The 23,757-nt window shown below is 34.8% G+C and overlaps 1 protein-coding gene across 1 annotated transcript in view; it reads left to right on the top strand.

Moving 5' to 3' along the window:
- Positions 1 to 23,757, top strand: part of CCDC18 (coiled-coil domain containing 18) — a 105,242-nt gene that overhangs the window by 69,301 nt on the left and 12,184 nt on the right. The window contains exons 20-28 of the mRNA XM_061121356.1: positions 250 to 392; positions 3,155 to 3,318; positions 3,539 to 3,752; positions 7,480 to 7,579; positions 10,922 to 11,038; positions 11,721 to 11,864; positions 13,421 to 13,624; positions 15,346 to 15,483; positions 20,718 to 20,918. Of these exons, the coding sequence (XP_060977339.1) occupies positions 250 to 392; positions 3,155 to 3,318; positions 3,539 to 3,752; positions 7,480 to 7,579; positions 10,922 to 11,038; positions 11,721 to 11,864; positions 13,421 to 13,624; positions 15,346 to 15,483; positions 20,718 to 20,918 (1,425 nt within the window). The remainder of the gene's footprint in view (positions 1 to 249; positions 393 to 3,154; positions 3,319 to 3,538; positions 3,753 to 7,479; positions 7,580 to 10,921; positions 11,039 to 11,720; positions 11,865 to 13,420; positions 13,625 to 15,345; positions 15,484 to 20,717; positions 20,919 to 23,757) is intronic.

Raw genomic sequence — 23,757 nt, 5'->3', positions numbered from 1 at the left:
GTCCAGTTATTTTAAGTCCTATTTTAGTGTTATGATGTGGTCACTTCTATAAATATGCATAATATATAAATAAAATATCTTTCTTATTAAAAATTAAGTTTTACCCTCATATTTCCAAAATACAATTTTTTGGTCTTTACTTTGAAATTGAATGATAATCTAGGATACAAATTTATATAAATATTTTTCTTCTGAGGAATATTGGGCTGTATTTGAATTTAAAATATTTACTAAAAATTGCTTTCCAAGGTATCAAAACTGGAACAAGAGCTTCAGAAACAAAGGGAAAGTTCAGCTGAAAAGTTGAGGAAAATGGAGGAGAAATGTGAAGCAGCTACATATGAAGCAGATTTGAAAAGGCAAAAAATTATTGAGCTTACTGGTACTACCAGGTAAAATGAACATGTTAGTTTTTGTCTGCCTTTTTTACCATCAGTCATATTTGAGTTTCAAAATAAGATAATGTTCAGTGAAGTATTTGCTTGAGAAATTAATTTCTCCACGGTCTGTATTCCTATAGCATTCCTATACCTCCCTTTTATCCTTCATTAATGCCTTTTTTTAATTGTAGTTTAATATCCTTTACCCTCCTACTATATTGTAAGTTCCTTAAGGCCAAGATAATTTGTGGTTTATTTTAAGGGTCCTCCCACAACAATTAGCATGGTTCCTTGTACCTCATATCCTAATCCTAATGGGGACGCTAGAGAAAAACCTGAAGGTTAAAACAGAACCACAGGGCTTTATCTGAAGCCTTTGAGGTGAAATGCATCTGAGTTCAGTTTTTCAGATTTCAGAGGGAAAGCGAGGTATCAACATACATATTATGTGTGCTAAGTCGCTTCAGTGTGTCCAGCTGTTTGTGACCCCATGGACTGTAGGCCACCAGGCTCCTCTGTCTGTGTGATTCTCCAGGCAAGAAGACTGGATTGGGTTGCCATTTCCTTCTGCAGGGGATCTTCCTGATCAGAGATTGAACCTACGTCTCTTATATCTCCCGCATTGGCAGGCAGGTTCTTTACCACTAACTCAGCAACTGTTGTATTAAATTGAATTGTGAATAATGTTAAAAGTGGCAGGGAAAGATGATAGAAAATTTTCATGGATTCTAATTGTTTATAGGGAGGGAATAACTTAATAAAAAAAAGTTGACTTCTATTGATTGAACATTAAAATCACCTGAGGAGCTTTAAAAGTACTGATGCTTAGGTCCCACCTCTAAAGATCCTGATTTAATATGGCTGCACTGGGCTAAGACATGAAAAAAAAAAAAAAGAAGGGAATTAAGAGCTGAAAGCTATACCTAGCTTCCCCAGACTGCTTCTGTTTTGTCGACAAGAGTTGACATAGTATTTTACTCTTAATTATCCCACCATTCTACCAACAGGAGTAAGAGTTAACTTATACATTTGAACCACAACATCCTCAGACTCCCTCTCCCCCTCTGACAAGAATAAAGATAAGACCTTTGTGCTTTGAGTAGCAACTTCCCCAGATGTCCTCAACTCTGTCAAGGGGGTCAAGAAGATATCCTGAGTTTAAGACCACAGTTCTTCAAACTTTTCTTCCATCAATAGTTATCTATCTACTAATGCAGCCTCACCACCATTGTGTACCTTAATTCCACAGAGAGTATTCAGCCTTTTAACTTTACTTTTGCTTGTTTCAGACACCACAAGAAGCAACAGATTGGCATTAGAATTACCCTCATTTCTCTCATACTAAGTCCCCAAAACCTCATGAGTTTTCTTTCCTTTTCTCACCCTATCTGAACTTCAGACAGATTTTCACTTCATCCTCTGGAATTCACAATCCATCCTGAGAGACATCCCTTATATCCTCTATCTCTTCTTTTCTCTTGCTGTAACAGAAGTGTGACTCTCCACTGAGGGCATTGCTTCTTCCCCTGCAGCCCTCTAAAGTAAAAACTTTCCCCCATAGTTCTTGTACCGAAGAATTGAGATGTGGAATAGTATAACATAACCATGGACCTCATGTTATCAGATCATGTTCTTCACTGTTGCTGACACCAGCAGACCACCTGACTTGCTAAAGTTGAATCCAACACTAGTTCTGTCTTTATTCTTGGGGATTTCAATATACATCTATCTAGCTGATCCTCATCCACTCACTCACATGGTTTACAGTAGATTTTATCATTTCCGATACCTCCGTTATTTCAACGTAATCTGAATACTCTTCATCTACATGTGTGTTATTACCCCATTCCCTTTAATACCCCAAATTCAACAATTCTTTAATGTAACTAGGATCTCTGATCCTTCAAATCTACCACTTTCTCATTCCCTAATGCCCTTTCTCCTCTCTTTACCTAGCTTAAATTCTGCTCATTAAAATCACTGATTGGCAAATGGCTGTTCCCTTACCTCTCTCTTACTTTGTGGTACTCAGAACTAAAAATCCAACTCAGAATAATTCATGCTTGCATCTTTACAGAGGCTGGAGAAAAATATAACTACAGTGACCAGTCTTACTTTAAATCCATAATTTCAAAACCTTAAGCATTTTCTTAATGCTATCTGGAAGTCACAATATTACTCATTCTTGTAAGGGGGACTGTCTTACACCTTTGCATTTTCTTTCATAACTCCAACAGCCTCTCCCCAATCCTTCCTCTCACTTACAATCTTGCTTTTGTTTCACTAAGAAAATTGAAATAGTTGCTGCTTTGTTTTCTTACACCCATCCTTTGATTTCTAGACAAAAACTTTTCATAATTATAGCTGAAAGGCGCATTCAATTCCTCTAAGTTCTAATTACTAGTAGGAAACTTATGAACTAAATGAATAAATTTCACAAGAAAGATATATTCTAGTTCCAAGATCTTCTCTTCAGGAAGCAGGATTTTTCTGTATTCCAACTATTGGCTTCTTTCATTTCTGAAACTATAATTTATAAAACTGTCTTTCTCTCCCCAGAGCTATTAGTATTAAAATACATGTTATAGAGCTCCTTGGATCTGTTTTAAAATTAAAATATCTCCAGATAGAAAACTAATTCATTGAGTACCCTCTGTGTGCCAGGCAATGTACTAAGTAAACACATCATTTAGTTGTGTTTAGTGGTGTGTAATTGGTGCAGAATTACAGTCTATTAATTATTTGTTTTATTTTGTTTGTTTGTTTCTAATTAGGCAAGTAAAACTCGAGATGGATCAATACAGAGAAGAGCTATCTAAAATGGAAAAAGAAATAATGCACCTAAAACGAGATGGAGAAAATAAAGCAATGCATCTCTCTCAGTTAGACATGATTTTAGAACAGACAAAGACAGAACTAGATAAGAAAACAAGTGCTGGTAAGCGACAGGGTGGCTCAGCCCTGCTGCCTATAACTGTATATTTAAAGAAATGGAATAAAGTGAGACTCTGAGATGAGGGAAAAGGATAATCCTTGGTATCCTGTCTCTCACTCTGATAGATGAATAAAGTTAGGTACTCTTAGTTATAATTATTTACAAAGTTCTGAGTAACAAGTAACTTATATATAATTCTAAAATTATTCTCTGCTTTTAACAGTGAAGGATTTAGAAAAGTTACAGCACCACACTGAAACTGAGCTAACAGAAGCCTTACAGAAACGGGAAGCGCTAGAGACTGAACTGCAAAATGCTCATGGAGAATTAAAGAGTACTCTAAGACAACTCCAGGAATTGAGAGATGTTCTGCAGAAGGCTCAATTATCATTAGAGGAAAAATATACTACAATAAAGGATCTCACCGCTGAACTTAGGTGAGTTAAATTCTAAGAAAGGATATCACAGTAACAGGTATTTCTCTTTATTACCTTTAGTCCTTGGGTCATATTATAGACTTTGTTGTTGAATTCTGGATGTCCAAACTTCTCAACTGCGTTTAGCTCACTGTGGTTCATTCTAGACATTACATCCAGTGCTCCATCTCACTAATTCAGCTATTGCTGTTAGCTAATATTTGCATCCTTGGTCTTTGGACCATTTTACTTTGGCCCTCTTCTGTATCCCATGGTGGTAAAAAATGATTGGGCCAGCACACAGCAATGGTTAATAGCAAAGTAATATTAACATGTGCCATGGCTATGCCGAGTATTTCATATATGATCTCATTTCTTTACAACAAGCAAATATAAGTTCCACATTATCACCTTTTTACACGTGAGAAAACTGAGAAAATTAAGTAAAATGCCAAGTCAGATAGTGAAACCCAAGTCTAAGTCTAAAATCATGGTTCTTAGATTATCAGCAATAGCATAAAGTACTATTGAGGACACATCTATGGTGAGTACGGGTGGAGAGCCAGACTAGAGCCCAGTTGTGGCAAATAAATTCTGAAAAGGAAAACAGATCAGGGTGTGAAATGTGTAATGAAAGAACAGGATAGAGAGCAGCAAGGTGACCCAGAAACTTAGATGTTGTATCCTTTGACTCAGTGCAGCACCCTTTCCCTTTTCTACTCACAAGCTCATTCTTAGTAAGTTTCATGTAGCTTTAGATATCAGTACAATGTGCCAGAGACTTCTAAACACATATCTCTAGTAATGACCTCATCTCCAAACTCCAGACTCCTATCTAATGACTTACTTGCTATCTCCGCTTAAGTATTTTAAAGAGGCATCTTAAACTTGACTAAAACAATTCATTTTTTAAATTCATAACCCTGTACTTCCTCCACCTCATTATTATGCATTGGCTTACGTCAGAAATCTATATATAAGATTACATTTATCTCTTTCCCTCCTTTTTCTTTTTTTTTTTCATCCAGTCCATTAGCAGGTTGCCTACAGAGTCACTTCAGTTGTGTCTGACTCTTTGCAACCCCATGGACTATAGCCCACCAGGCTTCTCTATCCATGGAATTTCCCAGGCAAGAATACTGGAGTGAGTTGACAGACCCTCCTCCGAGGGATCTTCCCTACCCAGGGATCAAACCCATGTCTCTTATGTCTCCTGCATTGGCAGTCAGGTTCTTTACCACTAGGGCCACCTAGGAAGCTCAATTAGCGAGTTTATGTCAATTTTTATTTCCAAAACATATTCTGAAATCTGTTGATTTCTTGGCCTTTTTTCTGCTACTTAGCCCAAGCCATCATCGTCTCCCACCTGGTCTGTTGCTGAGGCTTCCTAACTGGCCTGTCAGCTTAAATTCTTGACCTTCTTCACAATTCATTCTCCACAGAGTAGATTTAAGTTTATGATTTAAAATGTAAGTCAGATCATACTGCTTTCCTACTTGAACTTTCTGATGACTTCCCAAAAGATTCAGAATAATACCCAAGCTCCTTCAGAAATATAAATCAAAACCACAATGAGATACCACTTCAGACCCACTAAGGTGGCTATAATAAAAACAAAACAAAAAACCCAAATAGAAAATAACAGATGAGAAATTTTTAAAGTTCCAGCCTCTGTGGAAAACAGTTTGGCAGTTTAACTCATCAGTGAGTTAAACATAGTATTAACCTTGTAACTCTAATTCCACTGTTAGGTTTAAGTACCCAAAAGAATTGAAAAGAGGTGTTCAAACAAAAATTGTGCTCAAATGTTTGTAGCACCTCTATTCCCAATAGCCACCAAGTGGAAATGACCCAGATGGATACTGATAGCTGTGAATGGATAAACCAGTATGGTATATCCATACAAATCAGCCATGAAAAGGAATAGAGTACTGACACATGCTGCAGCACGGATAAACCTTACAAATATGCTAAATGAAAGAAACCACATACATGTTGCATAATTCCATTTATATGAAATATCCAGAATTGGCAAATCCACAGAGATAGAAACCAGGTTAATTTTGTGGGGCTGGGGGGAGGGAGAATGGAAGAAAACTGCCAATGGGTGTGGGGTTACTATCCAGAGGGATGAAAAAGTACTGGAAATAGTGATGATGGTTACACAACATTGTGAATATATTCAGTGTAACTGCACTGTATGCTTTAAAGCAGTTAAAATGCGTTAAAATCTTACGTGTATTTTGCCACAGTTGAAAAAAAAAATCCAAGCTCCTTTTTCTAGAATACAAAGCCCTGCATAACAAAGTTTCTGCCTCTTTCTCTGGCCTCATTCTGTATTGTTCTCCTTGCTGCTGACCTTTTTATTCTACTTAAAGCTTACGAAGTTTTTTCCCACCTTAGAACTTTTGCCATAGCTGTTTCTTTGGCCTGAAATAGCCTGAAATAATTGTTGTGTGGCCAGTTTCTTCATACCCTTCACATTACCTCATAGAGCCCTTCCCTCACCACCTATTCTAAAATAGTCTTCCAGTCACTGTCTCATCATTGTATTTAATGCTCTGACATAGCACTTTATATTTTTCTTATTGAATTATTATTTATAGTCCATCTCTTCTGGAGCTAGTAGAATGTAAACTCCATGTGATGAAGGACAAATATCCTGTTGACTATTAAATCCATAGTCATAGAACCTTGACATTTAGGAAACATCCAGTAAATATTTACTAAATAAATAAGGGAATGGATGGATGAGAGAAGTAAGAACAAAATCTTAAAATTCCAGCTAGTAGTTGAATTTTAGAAGCACAGCTATTTTTTTTTTTTTTTAGAAGCACAGCTATTCTTATAGACAGGAAGTAGAGTTATCTTTAGAATTCATTTTATATTACTTTTAGAATATTAGTTTAGTCTTGTATTAACTCTTCAGGCTTTTAGGCGAACAGTAAACAGCTCATTAAAGAAGTTCAGAACCTGCTTTTTAAATTCAGTACCTTTATTATATTGTTTCATATTTAAGACTAGAAAATCATATGATGATTCAAGATCAACAACATTTTCATCCTTTGTCATATCAGAACTTAGAATTCAAAATTAAAATTCTCTGATATCAAGCTTCAAAGTGGTATAAATCTTGAAGTTATGTCATTTTAAGTTTCTTTATAATATAAAATTATTCTTAAGTTAGTGTTTTTGGAGGGCTAGAATTTTTTTAAAAACATTTAAAATATTTCTGTAGTAGATTTCACTACTTCACTAAATATAAGGCGTCATTTTGAGTAAAATTCCTGTAAGAAATACAGTGGTCATTTACTAAACTGTGGATATCAGTGACATCAGCCATGAGATAAATGCCTCATTCAATTATAGTGAACTCATAGCTGTTACATATAAAAGACTTTCAAACACTCCTTTGATCTATAGATTAAAATATAGACATATTTTAAAAATTCTTATACTGATTCAATCCTATTTCTTGGGAGTGCTTTTAGCATTTAGCTTAAATTGTCTGCAGAAGTAGAATTTAAGTTAACTTGTACCTTTTTAGAACACGATATTAAAGTAGTTGTATTGATACCAGTCATTTTCTTTATGTATTATTCCTTTAATTTGAGGTCTCTCAATCTGAAATAATTGAATGTATCCTGTCACTTAACTTACAGGAAGGGTAACCCAATTGATTTGATTTTTTAAAACTATAATAGTCCTACTTACTTGCTTAGGTCTTTTTCACTTTGATAAATTGCAGGGAATGCAAGATGGAGATTGAAGACAAAAAGCAAGAACTTCTTGAAATGGATCAGGCACTTAAGGAAAGAAATTGGGAGCTAAAGCAAAGAGCAGCTCAAGTTGGTTTTCTTAACTATATTTTAATGAAATTTTCTGTTAAAATACAATCACTTGAGGTTTCAGAGGTCCCCTCATTTTGGTAAAATAATTTTTATAGCTATTTCTTTTTTCTGTGCACATAGTATTTTTTAAATTAGAAATATGTCATCTCTCTCTCTCTCTCTTTTTTTTTTTTTTTTTTTTTGCTATTTTTACAGCAGGTGGATTTTGGGGAGTGAAGGTTAGCTTAGTGTCTGAACCTTTTGATCTCTTATAATACTGTATATCAGAAGAAAATGTGATTAAAGGAGTTACTTGCTCAACTAGTATTTATTGGAGGAATGGAAGTATCCAGAAGGCATTTTTAGCATCTTTTTAAATATAATTTTATTTATTTATTTTTGGCTGTACTGGTTCTTGGTTGCTTTGCGTGGGTTTTCTCTAGTTGTGGTGAACGGAGGCTACTCTCTAGTTGTGGTGCCCAGGTTTTCTCATTGCAGTAGCCTCCCTTGTTGCGGAGCACAGGCTGTAAGGTGTGTGGGCTTGAGCAGTTGTAGCTCTGGCTCAGTAATTGTGGCACATGGGCTTAGTTCTCCTGTAGCATGTGGAATCGGATTAAACCTGTGTCGCCTGCATTGGTAGACTGATTCTTAACCACTGGACTACCAGGGAAGCTCTGCAGCATCTTTTTAAAAAGACTTATTTTTTAGAGCAGATTTAGGTTCACAGCAAAATTGAACAATAGGTACAGAGATTTCCCACATACCCACCCTGCCCCAAAGAAGGCACAACCTTCCCCCATTATCAACATTTCCTTCCAGGATGGTATATTTGTTAAAGCTGATGAACCTACATTGACATTTCATAATCACCCAAAATCCATAGTTTATATTATCATTCACTCTTGTGTTATTCATTCTATGAGTTTGGACAGACATCCATCATTATGGTATTATTCAGAATATCTTCAGTGCCTTAAAAATCTTTTGTACCCCACTTACTCATCCCTGTCTCTCTTCCCCCAACCATGGTAACCAGTGATCTTTTTGCTGTCTCTAGTTTTGCCTTTTCCAGAATGTTATACAGTTGTTGTTGATCATGTTCAGTCATTAAGTAGTGTCCAACTCCTTGTGACTCAATGGACTGCAGCATGCCAAGCTTCCCTGTCCTTCACTATCTCCCAGAAGTTGTTCAAACTCATGTCCATTGAGTCAGTGATGCCATCCAGCCATCTTATCCTCATTCACTCGCTTCTCCTCCTGCCCTCCATCTTTCCCAGCATCAGGGTCTTTTCCAATGAGTGGACTCTTCTCATCAGGTGGCCAAAGTATTGGCGCTTCAGCATCAGTCCTTCCAATAAATAGTCAGGGTTGATTGCCTTTAGAATTGACTGGTTTGATCTCCTTGCTGTCCAGGGGACTCTCAAGAGTCTTATTCCAGCATCACAATTTGAAAGCATCAGTTCTTCAGCGCTCAGCCTTCTTGATTGTCCAACACCCTCCATACATGACTACTGGAAATACCATAACTTTGACTATACAGACCTTTGTCGGCAAAGTGATGTCTCTCCTTTTTAACATGCTGTCTAGGTTTGTCATAGCTTTTCCTCCAAGGAGCAAACATCTTTTAATTTTGTGGCTGCAGTCACCATCCACAGTGATGTTGGAGCCCAAGAAAATAAAATCTGTCACTGTTTTCACTTTTTCCCCATCTTTTTGCCCTGAAGTGATGGGACCAGATACCATGATCTTAGTTTTTTGATTGTTGAGTTTTAAGCCAGCTTTTCCACTCTCCTCTTTTACTTTCATCAAGAGTCTCTTTAGTTCCTTTTGGTTTTTCTGCCATAAGGGTGGTCTCATCTGCATATCTGAGGTTATTGATATTTCTCCCAGCAATCTTTGATTCCAGCTTGTGCTTCATCCAGCCCAGCATTTCTCATGATGTACTATGCATATAAGTTAAATAAACAGGGTGACAGTATACACCTTGATGTACTCCTTTTCCAATTTGGAACCAATCCATTGTTCCATGTCCAGTTCTAACTATTGCTTCTTGACCTGCATACAGGTTTCTCAGGAAATAGGTAAAGTGGTCTCTATTCCCATCTCTTGAAGAATTTTCCACAGTTTGTCATGATCCACACAGTCAAATGCTTTAGTGTAGTCATTGAAGCAGAAGTAGATTTTTTTTGGAATTCCCTTGCTTTCTCTGTGATCCAGTGGATGTTGGGAACTTGATCTCTGGTTCCTCTGTGATTTTTTTTTTTCTTAATGTGATTAGTTATATTAATTAATTTTCAAATGTGGAGTACAGTTCTTTTTATACATTTTTTAGTATGATTCATTATATTTTGTTGAGAATTTTTACATCTATGTTCATGAAGGATACTGGTCTGTGGTTTTCTTTATTTATAATGTCTCTGGTATTGGTATTAGGGTAATGCTAGCCTTAGAGAATGAGTTAGTACTTCCTCTGTTTCTATCTTCTGAGCGAGAGTGTAAAGAAGTGGCATAATTTCTTCCTTAAATGTTTGATAGAATTCACCAATGAACCCATCTGAACCTGGGGCTTTCTGTTTTGGAAAGTTATTAATCATTGATTCAGTTTCCTTAGTGGATATAGGCTTATTCAGTTTATCCATTTCTTGTATGAGTTTTGGCAGATTGTGCCTTTTGAGTAACTGGCCAGTTACATCTGATTTTATTTAAATTCATGGGCTGAGAGCTGTTTATAACATTTCTGTATTATCCTATTAATGTCCTTGATGTTTGTAGTAATATCTCCTTTTTCATTTCTCGTATTAGCAGTTTATATCTTCTCTCTCTTTTTTTATTAGTCTGGCTAGAGGCTTATTGCTATTATTAATCTTTTTGAAGAGCCAGTTTTTGGCTTTGTTGATTTTCTCTATTGATTCCCTAATTTTAATTGCTACTCTGGTTTTTAGCATTTTTTTCTCTGCTTAGTTTGGATTTGATTTGTTCTTCCTTTTCTAGTTTGTAAGATGGAAGCTCAGCTGATTAATTTTAGATCTTTCTTCTTTTTTCATATATGCATTCAATGCATAGATGTTCCTAAGCAATGCTTTTGCTGCATCCCATGGTTTTCATGTTGCATTGTAGTATTTAGCATAAAATGAAGTTTGAATCATTTTGTCACTTATTTGAATATATGATTATATATTGGGTTCAAGATTCAGTATTATTAAGCAATGATTATTTTTCTCATTCTTTTTAATAATTTATTTGAGGTGCATTTTTCTTCAGTTATACCCACTGTAAATAATTCTAAATAACATTCCAAGCATACAGTTTTTCACATTAGAATAAGATTGAACAGTAGCTTAATGTTGCTTTTGTGTTTAGGTTACACATTTGGATATGACTATTCGTGGGCACAGGGGAGAAATGGAACAGAAAATAATTAAATTAGAGGGTACTGTGGAGAAATCAGAATTGGAACTTAAAGAAAGCAGCAGGCAGGTAAATTGTTAAAAATTATGTCTTAAATTATTTAAAAAATGACTCCTTAACTATAAACATATACTATTCACATAAAATGGCTTCTGACTAGAATAGATACCATAAAAATACTGCATTGAACTGTGCCACACAACTTGTGGGATTTTAGGTCCCCAGTCTGGGATTGAACCTGATCCCTTGGCAATGAGAGTGTGGAGTCCTAACCAGTGGGCTGCCAGGGAATTCCTAATGATGCATAATTTTCATTATCTCGTACTTGATACATTATATTCATTTTCTTCTCTTAAATTTTTCCCCAGCTTTATTGAGGTATAATTGATAGTAAAAAGTGGCATATATTTTAGGTGTACAATGTGATGTTTAAATGGACATATACATTATGAAATAATTATCAGAATTAAACTAATTAGCATATCTGACACCTCATATAGTTACTTTTTTTTTTTTTTTTATGAAAATACCAAGTGTACAACATAGTATATTTTAGGTATACACGTAAGCATCTTATTAGGCACAAAATTCTGATATTTATGTCAAAGTTACGTTTGTCTCAAGAAAAACACATTTTAAAATTTTGCTATTTTAGATATACAAGTTTAAAGCTTGACTTACATGGATTGCAGTTATGATGGAAGAATTATTTTTCTTTATTTACATTAACATTGCTCTGTTTAAAATTCAGATAGAAAGTTTGAATGAAAAATTGCAAAATGCCAAAGAACAACTTCGAGAAAAAGAGTTTATAACACTACAAAATGAACAAGAGATAAGTCAACTGAGAAAAGAAACTGAACGGGCCCAACAAAAGATGAAAGAAATGGAAAGTGTAAGCAGATTATTTTCCTCCTAAGGAACAAGGTTGATACAGATCTTTGTTTTAAACTGATTGGTTTTATATGTGATTGGTATTTAATATGCACAGAAAGTGTGCCATAAGTATTCTTAGGCTAATTATTTGTGCCAGATATCTATTAATTTCCTTATCTTCTTAATTACTTTATTATTGGTGAGTTATCATGTTATTTGTCTTTACATTCTCTATAGGCATTGGCATGATATCTCTTACATAGTAAACCCATGATATATGCTCACTTGGTCAATAAATAAATATTTTAATTGAGAACCTACTATGTGATAGAACTGAAGATCAGATATTAATAGGATGCACTACTTTGTCCTTGAAGAACTCTGTTCAGAGAATGAATTAACAGATAACGGTATATTATTGATATCAAGTACTTCAAGTACTTTGATAACTTCATATCAGTTTGCATGTGTGTTGACTTCTGAACTCATTCTACCCACTTGCCTTTTTAAAATGAATTTGCTTCTAAGAGCTCTCGTAGATGTAACTTTTTCTTGTTTTTAAATACTATGCTCAGTTTTAAAACTTACTGTATAGCTCCTTCTGGCGTTTGATTAACTGATTTTCTGTCTCATCCAGTCATATTTAAACTCCACAAGGGTAACTACTTTATCTCCTGTTTTCTTCTTTATCCTCAATACCTATAATAGTACATATCACGTAGTAAGCATGAATAAATATTAGTTGAATTTTATATATATATATAAATTAAGCAAGGTCTCTGAGAGCAAGTTTGGGTTCTAGTGCGAAAAAGAAAAAGCTTGTTGACTCAGTTGTTTCGTGTTCTCAAACAAGGGCTGGCTAAAAGTATTTACATGAGATTTATACTGATACACAACCCAGTGGGACCTTGGGCCCCCATTCTAGACATCAGGGTCCTTGTAATTTGTACTGGTTTCTTTTGTTCTTATCAGTCCTAAAGTTAAGTGTCATTACCTACCATCTTATCTATGTCATCAAGCTAATTTAAAACTAATTTACTTTTTAATGATTTTTTTTTCCTCCAGAAATAGTACTTTACTAGGGATTTAACTGAGAAATGTGAAATGTTTCAGAGAGAGTAGCAGCAGTCCCAGTAACAAATTTCACTTTTGCAGAGAATAAGGTCGTCCTTAACCCAGCTATGTGGATTAATTGTGGGCTTTATTTATACCAGTATTTTCTCCATCTTTGACATGGATAATCAAATATTAACTTCTTTCTTCTCTTTATATTATTATGTATTCTGTCATGTTACTTCATACTGTTAAAGGATTATGCAGCTTGCATGTTGAAGGCATGCAAAATATACCAGTGAGTCCTAGATTTATTACAGTACTTTTGTCATTTTCTTACTATTAAAAAAAATTTTTTTTTCTGAATATCAGTTTCACAGTGGTTTATAATCATTGTATGTTAAAATATATAGATGTTTAGTTGGGAGGGAGTAAGTCACTTATGAAAAGAGAAATCAGAGTAAGAAATAGATTATCTCCGTCATTTTATTTTGAAACATACAAATGTCTTGTGCACTTCAGGTTATGAAAGAGCAGGAACAGTACATTGCAACTCAGTACAAGGAGGCCATAGATTTGGAGCAAGAATTGAGACTAACTCGGGAGCAGATGCAGAACTCTCATACAGAATTGGTGGAGGCTCGTCATCAACAAGTCCAAGCACAGAGAGAAATAGAAAGGCTCTCAAGTGAACTTGAGGAAATAAAGCAACTCTCTAAAGAGAAAGTAATTCCTCTTCTAATTTTACCTTATTGAAAATCTTAAAGTTTTTAACATTTGCTTGTTTTGACAGTAGAATATCGTTTTTATAAAAGTTGTGTTCCACAGCAGTGTGAATGTACTTAAAAATAGTTAAGGTGATAAATTTTGTGTTATGTATATATTACTCAAAAAAAAAAAAAAACCTGTGTTATATTTAGCCTAGCATTGTAGTGTAATTAGGAAGTCTCTCAGAACTGAATTTTAGTCAAACTGGTTAGTTTTCAATAACATAAGTTATAAAGCACTTTCAGACTTTCAAGTGAATTGGAGCTACCACTGGGACAGAAAGAGAAATCTAATGCATTTTTTTTAAGTAAAAAAATTTGCATTTGTAGCCATTTATAGATGAAAACTATCTAGATTTATAACTGTTGGAAACCTGCAGTCTAGAACCTTGGGGAGGAAAAGTGCTTTTACATAGCAAGACTACTAATATAAATTGTACTTCCCTAGTATTACATAGAAAATTAACAACTTGCCTTAAAAATATTTAGATTAATATGCTTGGCTTAATTACTTAGACTGTTAGAAAAATGTATTTATTCATATTCTACAAAAGTTCTTGTGATTTTTCTGCTTTTTACTATGGTTCTAATTCAGTATGGGTTTTGAGTGAAAGTGTTTTTACATTTAGTTTTGGTTAACCTGATGGCATTTTTATTCACATTTCTGGATGGTTAGACTAATAAAAAATATATAGGGAATTTTTATTAGACTATGTCAGGCACTTGGGAGTCTACTAGGAGAAGGGAAGCTATCTACTTTTATCTCATTTCTGTCCTTATCAGTAATATCTAAATGTAGTATAATTGATTTTATCTGATAAACCAAGCTCAGTTAATCAAATAACTAATTGAAAGTGGAGAATTATTAAGAATGACAGCTTAAATATTATATTTTAACCCCAAACTCTAAGTTTACAGTCATTTGTTAACCTTTTAATGTGGGACCAAATCTTGGCTCTTTCTATATGGGTAGGGTCACTTGATTACATTCCACCTAGTTTTTCTTGCATAAACCACACTCATATGCCATCATCTCTAGTTTCCAATTTGGTTTTTTAAAATAGAGTTAAGAGACATTCATAAATCAGTCAGAGGACAGCATCTCTTATATTTTGTATGAGATTTCCCACAATATTTTACAACTAATTAGGTAGCAAACGTTTGTGTCTCACTTGTCGAATTGTCTCAAAGCATATAACTTAGTTTTCATATAAAAACATTCCTTTTGCATGCGCATTTCATCTGTATTCATAATGTATAATAAAATTATATAATTGTAGTCACAAACACAGCTGTCATAGATACGTTTGATACATGCGCAACTGACTGGTAGATAAGCAAACAGTACATATGGTGAGCAGAAATGCTTAAAGAGGAGACTACTGTCTGCTAAAGTTCAGTGTCCTGTGGTTATTAGTTTATTTTACCAAAAGCATTGATTAGTGAACTTACAATAATAAACAATATACTGATAATTTCCCATTTGTACTCTCTTAAATATCTAGATTAAATTCTAGATTGTTACACTTTTTAAAATGTACATTTAATAAGGTAACTGTGTATGAGTGTTCATACAGTATTACGAAAGACTGAAGTACTTCCATAAATGTTCTGAATTGTTTAGCTATAATAACCAAATAAACAAGTAGTGTAACTTTTGCTTAATATGTCATTTTTAAGGAAGCTCATGGAAAATATTTAGCTGAAGAATTGGGGGCTTCTCAAGTACGTGAAACTCAGTTAGAAGCAAGAATGCAAGCAGAAATCAAGAAATTGTCAACAGAAGTAGAATCTCTCAAAGAAGCATATCATCTAGAGGTAAAGAAAAATTTAATTTGTTCCATTACTCCCTGCTAAAGTGTGTTGATCTATCTGAACAAAGTATAAATCTAGCTTTTAAATGTTTATTATAGGGAAACACATTTGGTCTTTTCTGGTAGGCTGAACATATTATTTTCACTTCATATTCCAGTGTACTAATACCCTATGGGTTAAGAGCTTGAATTCTTTAGCCAGGCATACTGGTTCTAAATCTCAGTTCATTACTTGGTACTTATGTAACCTTAGGCAACTAACTTAACATCTCTGACTAAAATGGATATAATAATGCTATCTATTTCATAGAACTGTGTGGAGAATTAAATTAATTAATGTAGTTAATGTTCTTACACCAGAGCCTGGCACATCATTATCATTGTCTAACTTTATTAAAAAGTAACACTTGCCAAAATTACCTGGAGGTATTTAATAACCAGTGTAAGCAGTTTCATGTGATGTCAATCTATTAATGTGTGGTAGTTTTCAAGGTTTGCTCTGATCATAAGTTAGAGAGGCAATACGATAGTTTGCTCTTGATCAGTATGTCCTGAGCCTTTACAGAGATGGACAGTGTCATCAATTAGAATAGCATTTCTTGTCTTTTTTAAAACTGTATTTGAAGATATTCAAATTTAAGCTTCCTTATGAAGCATTCTAATAAAGCATTTTTCTGGATGGTGCTTGTTGCAAATGTTATTGTTTAGTCACTAAGTCACGTCTGACTCTTTGTGACCCCATGGATTGCCTCACGCCAGGCTCCTCTATCCTCCACTATCTCCCGGAATTTGCTCAGACTCATGTCCATTGAGTCAGTGATGTTATCTAACCATCTCAAAGACATTTATATTAAACTCGTTTTGAGGGAGTTTGGTTAACGTCTTTTTGAGGAATAAATTGTGTTTTTGGTCAACATGTCTTACTTAAATGCATTTTGAATCAAATCTCTTTGAAAACATTATGTCTGCCAAACAAAACATATTTGTGTGCTGAATCCAGTCCTAAGGCCAAGAGATTACAACCTTTGGTCTTTGAAGACAAATGTGAATGCTGATGAGTTCAGCATAATTATTTGATATTAGCTGGTCAACTTGGTGACCTTCAGTAATAATTGGTCTATCTCAAGTATTTGCCAGCAGCAACTCAATAAGCTTTTATTACATGGTCTATATTTCTACTTTTATTTTAATTACCAAATTTTTTACTTTCAGTTTTATAAGCCTCTTAAAATTATTTATAAGCTGATAGTACAAAAAATGAATTGTAAACATTGGTTCTAGTATTGCTGTTTAATATCTAGTATTAATATTTTATATGCAGCATATGAAAATACCTAATATGGACACTTTCACAGGGGCTGCCACTGGTGGCTTTGAGGCTTGTTGGGGATGAAGGCACCCAGCAGAATGCTTTTCTGGTTAGACCCCAGACATGTAGGTCCAATTAACTCTTGTGGTGGTACAGAAGGATGAAAGCTCTACATAGGAACATGATGTGAATGGAAGAGACCTGTCATTATGCAAACAGTATGGCACTCATAAACAGACAGTAAAAAGAGCACTCATCTCAAGGAGAACAGCACTTGTGTCACAGTATAAGTTAGATGCTTGTGGAACAGCTTTTGATAAATGAGGTCTTCCAGCCAGACAGTGATTCCTTTGGACCCATTACCTTATATTCATGATCAGATTGGATCACCTCCCATCCTGAGGCTCCCCAAGACTTTTGAATAGTTTTTCAGTGATCCTTAAGAAAGACACCCTCCCAGAGAAATGTAGTATTTATACACAATGCATTGGATCTCTAGGAAACACCAAAGTTATCAGTGAAGAATGTGGCAAATGACTCAAAGGCTACTGTGAAGTATTTTTGTATGGCTTGATAGTAAAGCTCCTAGAACCAGTTTCTGTCTCTGCAAGGTTCCAAACATTTGGAAGAAGCTGACCAGTGCCCGGAAACCCTTTTCCATATGCATTTACACAAGTTACAGCATGCTATTAGTTGCAACATTATTGAGGGTTACAGAGCTCTTGTGAAGTAGATTGAAGATGAATCTGCTAACATACCTAGAGTTCCTCCAAAACATAGTCATGAGGATAATATGAATTTGCCCAAACCTGTGGGAGCCTTTAAGGAATGAAAAGAGTGGATAATAAAATGGATAATAAAATTTTCCAAAAAAAGAACCTTCAAATAGGAGTAATTAAAATAAATATTTGCAGGTTAAAAAAATATATATATATAGGTTTGTTGTGGTTGTTGTTAAGAAAGATGTTTTTAAAGTGTGTATGTTGTTTGAATATAAAATGAAAGTATATTATTAAATAGAAAAAGGGATTGATAATTTTTAACTAATTTTTTAAATAGGTTTTAGAATTGTCAGGAAACTCAATTGCAAAGCTGATTTTTTTCAATAAAATGAAATTTTTAAAAACTTTTTTATGGACAATTTTTAACATATTCAGAAGTAGAATGGTATAAATCTTCCTGTATATTGTTACTGTTGTTCAGTTGCTCAGTCATGTCTGACTCTGCGACCCCATGGACTGTAGCACACTATGCTTCCCTGTCCTTCACCATCTCCTGGAGGTTGCTCAAACTCATGTCTATTGAGTCAGTGATGCCATCCAACCATCTCATCCTCTGTCGTCCCCTTCTTCTCCTGCCTTCAATCTTTCCCAGCATCAGAGTCATTTCCAATGAGTGGGCTCTTTGCATCAGGTGGCCAAAGTATTGGAGTTTCAGCTTCAGCATCAGTCCTTCCAGTGTATATACAGGGTTGATTTCCTCCAGGATTGACTGGTTTGATCTCCTTGTTGTCCAAGGGGCTCTCAAGAGTTTTCTCCAGCACCACAGTTCAAGGATATCAGTTCTTTGCTGCTCAAGCCTTTTTTATAGTCCAACTCTCACATCCATACATGACTACTGGAAAAACCATAACTCTGACTATGCAGATCTTTGTAGGCAAAGTAATGTCTCTGCTTTTTAATACTGTGTCTAGATTTGTCTTAATTTTTCTTCCAAGGAGCAAGTGTCTTTTAATTTAATGGCTGCAGTCACCATCCACAGTGATTTTTGGAGCCCAAGAAAATAAAGTTTGTCACTCTTTCCATTGTTTCCCCACCTACTTTCCATGAAGTGATACAACCAGATGCTATGATTTTCATTTTTTGAATGTTGAGTTTTAAGCTAGCTTTCATCAAGAGGCTCTTCAGTTCCTCTTCGCTTTCTGCCATAAGGGTGGTGTCATCTGCATATCTAAGGTTATTGATATTTCTCCCAGCATTCTTGATTCCAACTTGTGATTCATCCAGCCTGGCATTTTGCATGATGTATTCTGAATATAAGTTAAATAAGCAGGGTGACAGTATACAGCCTTGACGTACTTTTTCCTGATTTGGAACCAATCCATTATTTCATGTCCGGTTCTAACAGTTGCTTCTTGACCTGCATACAGATTTCATAGGAGGCAGGTAAGGTGGTCTGGTATTCCCATCTCTTTAAGAATTTTCCAGTTTGTTGTGATCTACATAGTCAAAGGCTTTTTCATAGTCAATGAAGCAGAAGGATGTTTTTCTGGAATTTCCTTGCTTTTTCTATGATCCAATGGATGTTGGCAATTTGAGCTCTAATTGCCTTTTCTAAATCCAGCTTGTACATCTGGAAGTTCTCATTGCATGTACTGTTGAAACCTAGCTTGAAGGATTTTGAGCATTACCTTGCTCGCATGTGAAATGAGCATAATTGTACAGTAGTTTGAACATTCTCTGGCATTGCCTTTCTTTTGGATTGGAATGGAAACTGACCTTATTCAGTATTATGGCCACTGCTGGGTTTCCAAATTTGCTGGTATATTGAGTTCAGCACTTTCACAGCATCATCTTTTAGGTTTTGAAATAGCTCAGCTGGAATTTTATCATCTCCACTAGCTTTGTTTGTCATGATGCTTCCTAAACCCCACTTGACTTCACACTTCAGGATGTCTGGCTCTAGGTGAGTGATCACACCGTCGTGGTTATCCAGATCATTAAGTTCTTTTTTGTATTTGTTGTTGTTCAGTCTCTCAGTCGTGTCTGACTCTGAGACCTCATGGACTGCAGGATCCCAGGCTTCCCTGTCCTTCACCATCTCCCAGAGCTTGCTCAAACTCATGTCCACTGAGTCAGTGATGCCATCTAACCATCTCATCATCTCATCATCTTTTTTATATAGTTCTTCTGTATTCTTGTTGTCTCTTAATATCTTCTGCTTCTGTTTAGTTCATACTGTTTCTGTCCTTTATTGAGCCCATCTTTACATGAAATGTTCCCTTGGTATCTCAGATTTTCTTGAAGAGATCTCTAGTCTTTCCCATTCTGTTGTTTTCCCTTATTTCTTTCGTATATATTGCTCAGCTTCAATAATTTTCAACTCCTGTCTGAGTCTTGCGACCCCATGGACTGTATGTAGCCTGCCAGGCTCCTCTGTCCATGGGATTCTCCAAGCAAAAACACTGGAGTGGGTTGCCATTCCTTCTCCAAGGGATCTTCCTGACCCAGGAATTGAACCAGGGTCTCCTGCATTGCAGGCAGATTCTTTACCAAGAAGCCTGCTCATGGCCAATTTTACTTAATCTGTAAGTATGTTGACTATTTCTTTTATATAAAAGGAAATACTTTTGAGAATGAAGAAGAGTGCTGTTATTAATTACCCCAGAACACCAAGCATAAAACCTGGACGATTGTAGGCAAACTGGGAAGTATGATCACCATACCTTTAACCTCTCTCAGGTCTCTTTTTCCCTCTCTCACATACCCTATAATTTTGGGGGAAGGAAATCCAAAACATGACTGTTTCATCAATAAACATTTCAATAAATATATCTGAAAGATAGGAACTATTTAAAAAATATAACCACAATGCCATTATCATACTTAAAATTTGACTATAATTCCTTGATATCATCAAACATGTAGTCATTGTTCAGATTTCCTCAATTATGTCTTCCTCAAAAATGTGTTTATAACTGATTTCTTCAATCAGGATCGGAAAGTAGTCCATTGTACTTAGTTAACTGTTCTTAAGTAAATTTAAGACTATTTTCCCTCTAATATGTTATTTGTTGAGAAATCATGCTTGTAACTATAAATAGAATTTGCTTTTATTTCAAGTGGAAATGAAAAGTATTAGAATGTTATTGAAACCAACTTCATCCTATTTTCTTTCTTCCATTCCGTTTCAATTTGGGGGCTGTGTAGATGATTTCACATCAGGAAAACCATGCAAAGTGGAAGATTTCTGTTGATTCTCAGAAGACTTCTGTTCAGCAACTAAACGAACAGTTAGAGAAAGCAAAACTAGAACTAGAAGAAGCCCAGGACACGGTAAGCAGTTTGCATCAGCAAGTGCAAGACAGGAATGAAGTAATTGAAGCTACAAATGAAGCATTGCTTATTAAGGTAAGTGAACAGGTAAAATACATAAAGCAGAACTATATTGAAGTAAATTTATGACTGATTTTCCCATAATCAGAATTCCTGGAGTTTGTAGAACACTTAATAACCAAAAATTGACCTATTGAATAAAAGGCCCTTTATTTAGAAGATACTGAATTTGGAAATTATTAATAAGAAATGTATCATATTGCCTCAAGAGAAATAATTATGTTCAAACATGAACTTTAAAAAAACCTTTTTTTTGGTGAGAACATTTAAGTTCTGCTTTTTCAGCAAATTTCATTTATATACTGGTTTTATCAACTATAGTCATCATACTATACATTAAACCCTCAGTCATCTTATACCTGAAAAGCTGTACCCTTTGAGCAACCTATTTTGCTCACCTCCCAGTCTCCCAGTCTCTGGCAACCACTCCTGTTATTTCTATGAGTTTGGCTTTTTTTTTTTTTAAGATTCCACGTTCAAATAATATCATGCAGTATTTGTCTTTCTCTGTTTTATTTCACTTAGTGTAATGCCCTAAAGGTCCATTTATGTTGTTCCAAAGGGCATATTGTATATTCCATTGTATATGTATTTACCACATCTTCTTTTTTTTTTTTCACCACATCTTCTTTATTCATTCATCGATGGGTACTTTTTTCCTTATCTGAGCTAATTGTGAATAATGTTTCAATGAACACAGGAGTGCATTTGATAACCTGTTTTCATTCCCTTTGAATATATACCCAGAAGTGGTGTTGCTGGATCATATGACAGTTCTATTTTTCATTTTTGGAGGAACCTCCACGCTGTTTCCCTTAGTGCTTGTACCAGGTAGCTTGCCTACCAACAGTAAACACCGTCTCCCTTTTCTCCATATCCTCGCCAACACTCATTTCTTGTCTTTAATGATAGCCATTCTGGTGGGTGTAAGGTGATATCTCATTTGATTTTGATATGCATTTCCCAGGTGACTAGTGATATTGAGTACCTTATCATGTACTTATTGGCCCTTTGTAAATCTTATTTGAAAAAATGTATATCCAATTCCTCTACCTTTTTAAAAACTGAATGGTTTGTTTCTTTGCTATTAAATTATATGAGTTCTTCATGTAGTTTAGATATTAACTCCTTATCAGATAAATGATTTGCAGATATTTTGTCCCATTTTATATGTTACCTTTTTACTGGTTTCCATTGCTGTGCAAGAACTTTTTAGTTTTTATAGTCCCTCTTTTTTATTTTTACTTTTGTTGCCTTTACTTTTGTTATCAAATCCAAAAAATCATTGCCATGCCCAGTATCAAGATGCTTACTCCCTATTTTTTTCTTCTTTCTTGGTTTGAGTTGATTTTTGTGTATGGTGTAGGACTAGGGTCCAGCTTCATTCTTTTGCATCTGGCTCTCTGGTTTTCCCAGCATGATTCATTGAAGATAATTATTCTTTCCCAATTGTATGTTCTTAGTTCTTTGTCATAAATTAACTGGCTATACATGCATAGGTTTATTTCTGGGCTATCTATTCTGTTCCATTTATCTGTGTGTCCATTTCTATGCTACTATGTACCATAGTGTTTTATTATTGTTACTATAGCTTTGTAATGTGGTTTGAAATCAGGAAATATGATATTTCCAGCTTTGTTATTTCTCAAAATTGCTTTAACTATTTAGGGTCTTTTGTGGTTCCATTCAAATTTTAGGATAGCTTGTTCTATATTTATGAAAAATACCGTTGAAATTTTGATAGGGGTTGAATTGAATCTACATTACTTAGGATAGTAAGGACATTTTCACAATATTTTATTCTTCCAGTTCATAAGCACAAAATATCTTTCCATTTATTTGTATCTTCACTTTCTTTCATCATTATCTTACAGTTTTCAGTGTACAGGTCTTTCACCTCTTTGGTTAAATATACTCCTAGGCATTTGATTCTTTTTGATAAAATTGTAAATGGAATTATTTTACTAATTTCTCTAATAGTTCATTATTAATATATAGAAATACAACAGATTTTTATATACTAATTTTGTATCCTGCTGTTTGCCAAATTCATTTACTAGTTCAAACAGTTTTTTGGTGGCGTCTTTAGGGTTTTCTCTCTCTCTCTCTCTCTCTCTATATATATATATATATATATATATATATATATATATATATAAAATCATGTCATTTGCAAACAGTTACAGTTTTACATCTTCCTTTCCAATTTGGATTCCTTTTATTCCTTTTTTTCCTCCTGATTTCTCTGGCTCCTACTCCCAATATTATGTTGACTAGAAATGGTGAGTCAGCCTCCTTGTCTTGTTCCTGATGTTAAAGGAAATGCTTTCAGTTTTTCACTATTGAGGGTTATGTTAACTGTGGACTTGTTATATATAACCTTTATTATCTTGGTGTACATTCCCCCTGTACCTGCTTGTTGTATTGTGCATTTTCTTCATGAATGAATATTGAATTTTGTCAAATGCTTTTTCTCCATCTGTTGAGATGATCATATAATTTTTATCTTCTTTTTATTAATGTGGTATCACATTAATTTGCAGATGATGAACCATCCTTATGTGCCTGTAACTAATCTCTCACTTGATCATGGTATATGATTCTTCTAATGTATTGTTGAATTCAGTTTGCTGTTATTTCTTTTAAATATTTATTTATTTTAAAATACTTTTTACAGAACAGACTTTTGAACTCTGTGGGAGAAGGTGAGGGTGGGATGTTTCAAAAGAACAGCATGTATACTATCTATGGTGAAACAGGTCACCAGCCCAGGTGGGATGCATGAGACAAGTGCTCAGGGCTGGTGCACTGGGAAGACCCAGAGGAATCGGGTGGAGAGGGAGGTGGGAGGGGG

This window comes from Dama dama, chromosome 20 (genome assembly GCF_033118175.1).
Source record: "Dama dama isolate Ldn47 chromosome 20, ASM3311817v1, whole genome shotgun sequence".
Taxonomy (NCBI): domain Eukaryota; kingdom Metazoa; phylum Chordata; class Mammalia; order Artiodactyla; family Cervidae; genus Dama; species Dama dama.
The sequence above is the reverse complement of the archived record's forward strand: the minus strand, read 5'-3'. Positions and strand labels throughout refer to the sequence as shown.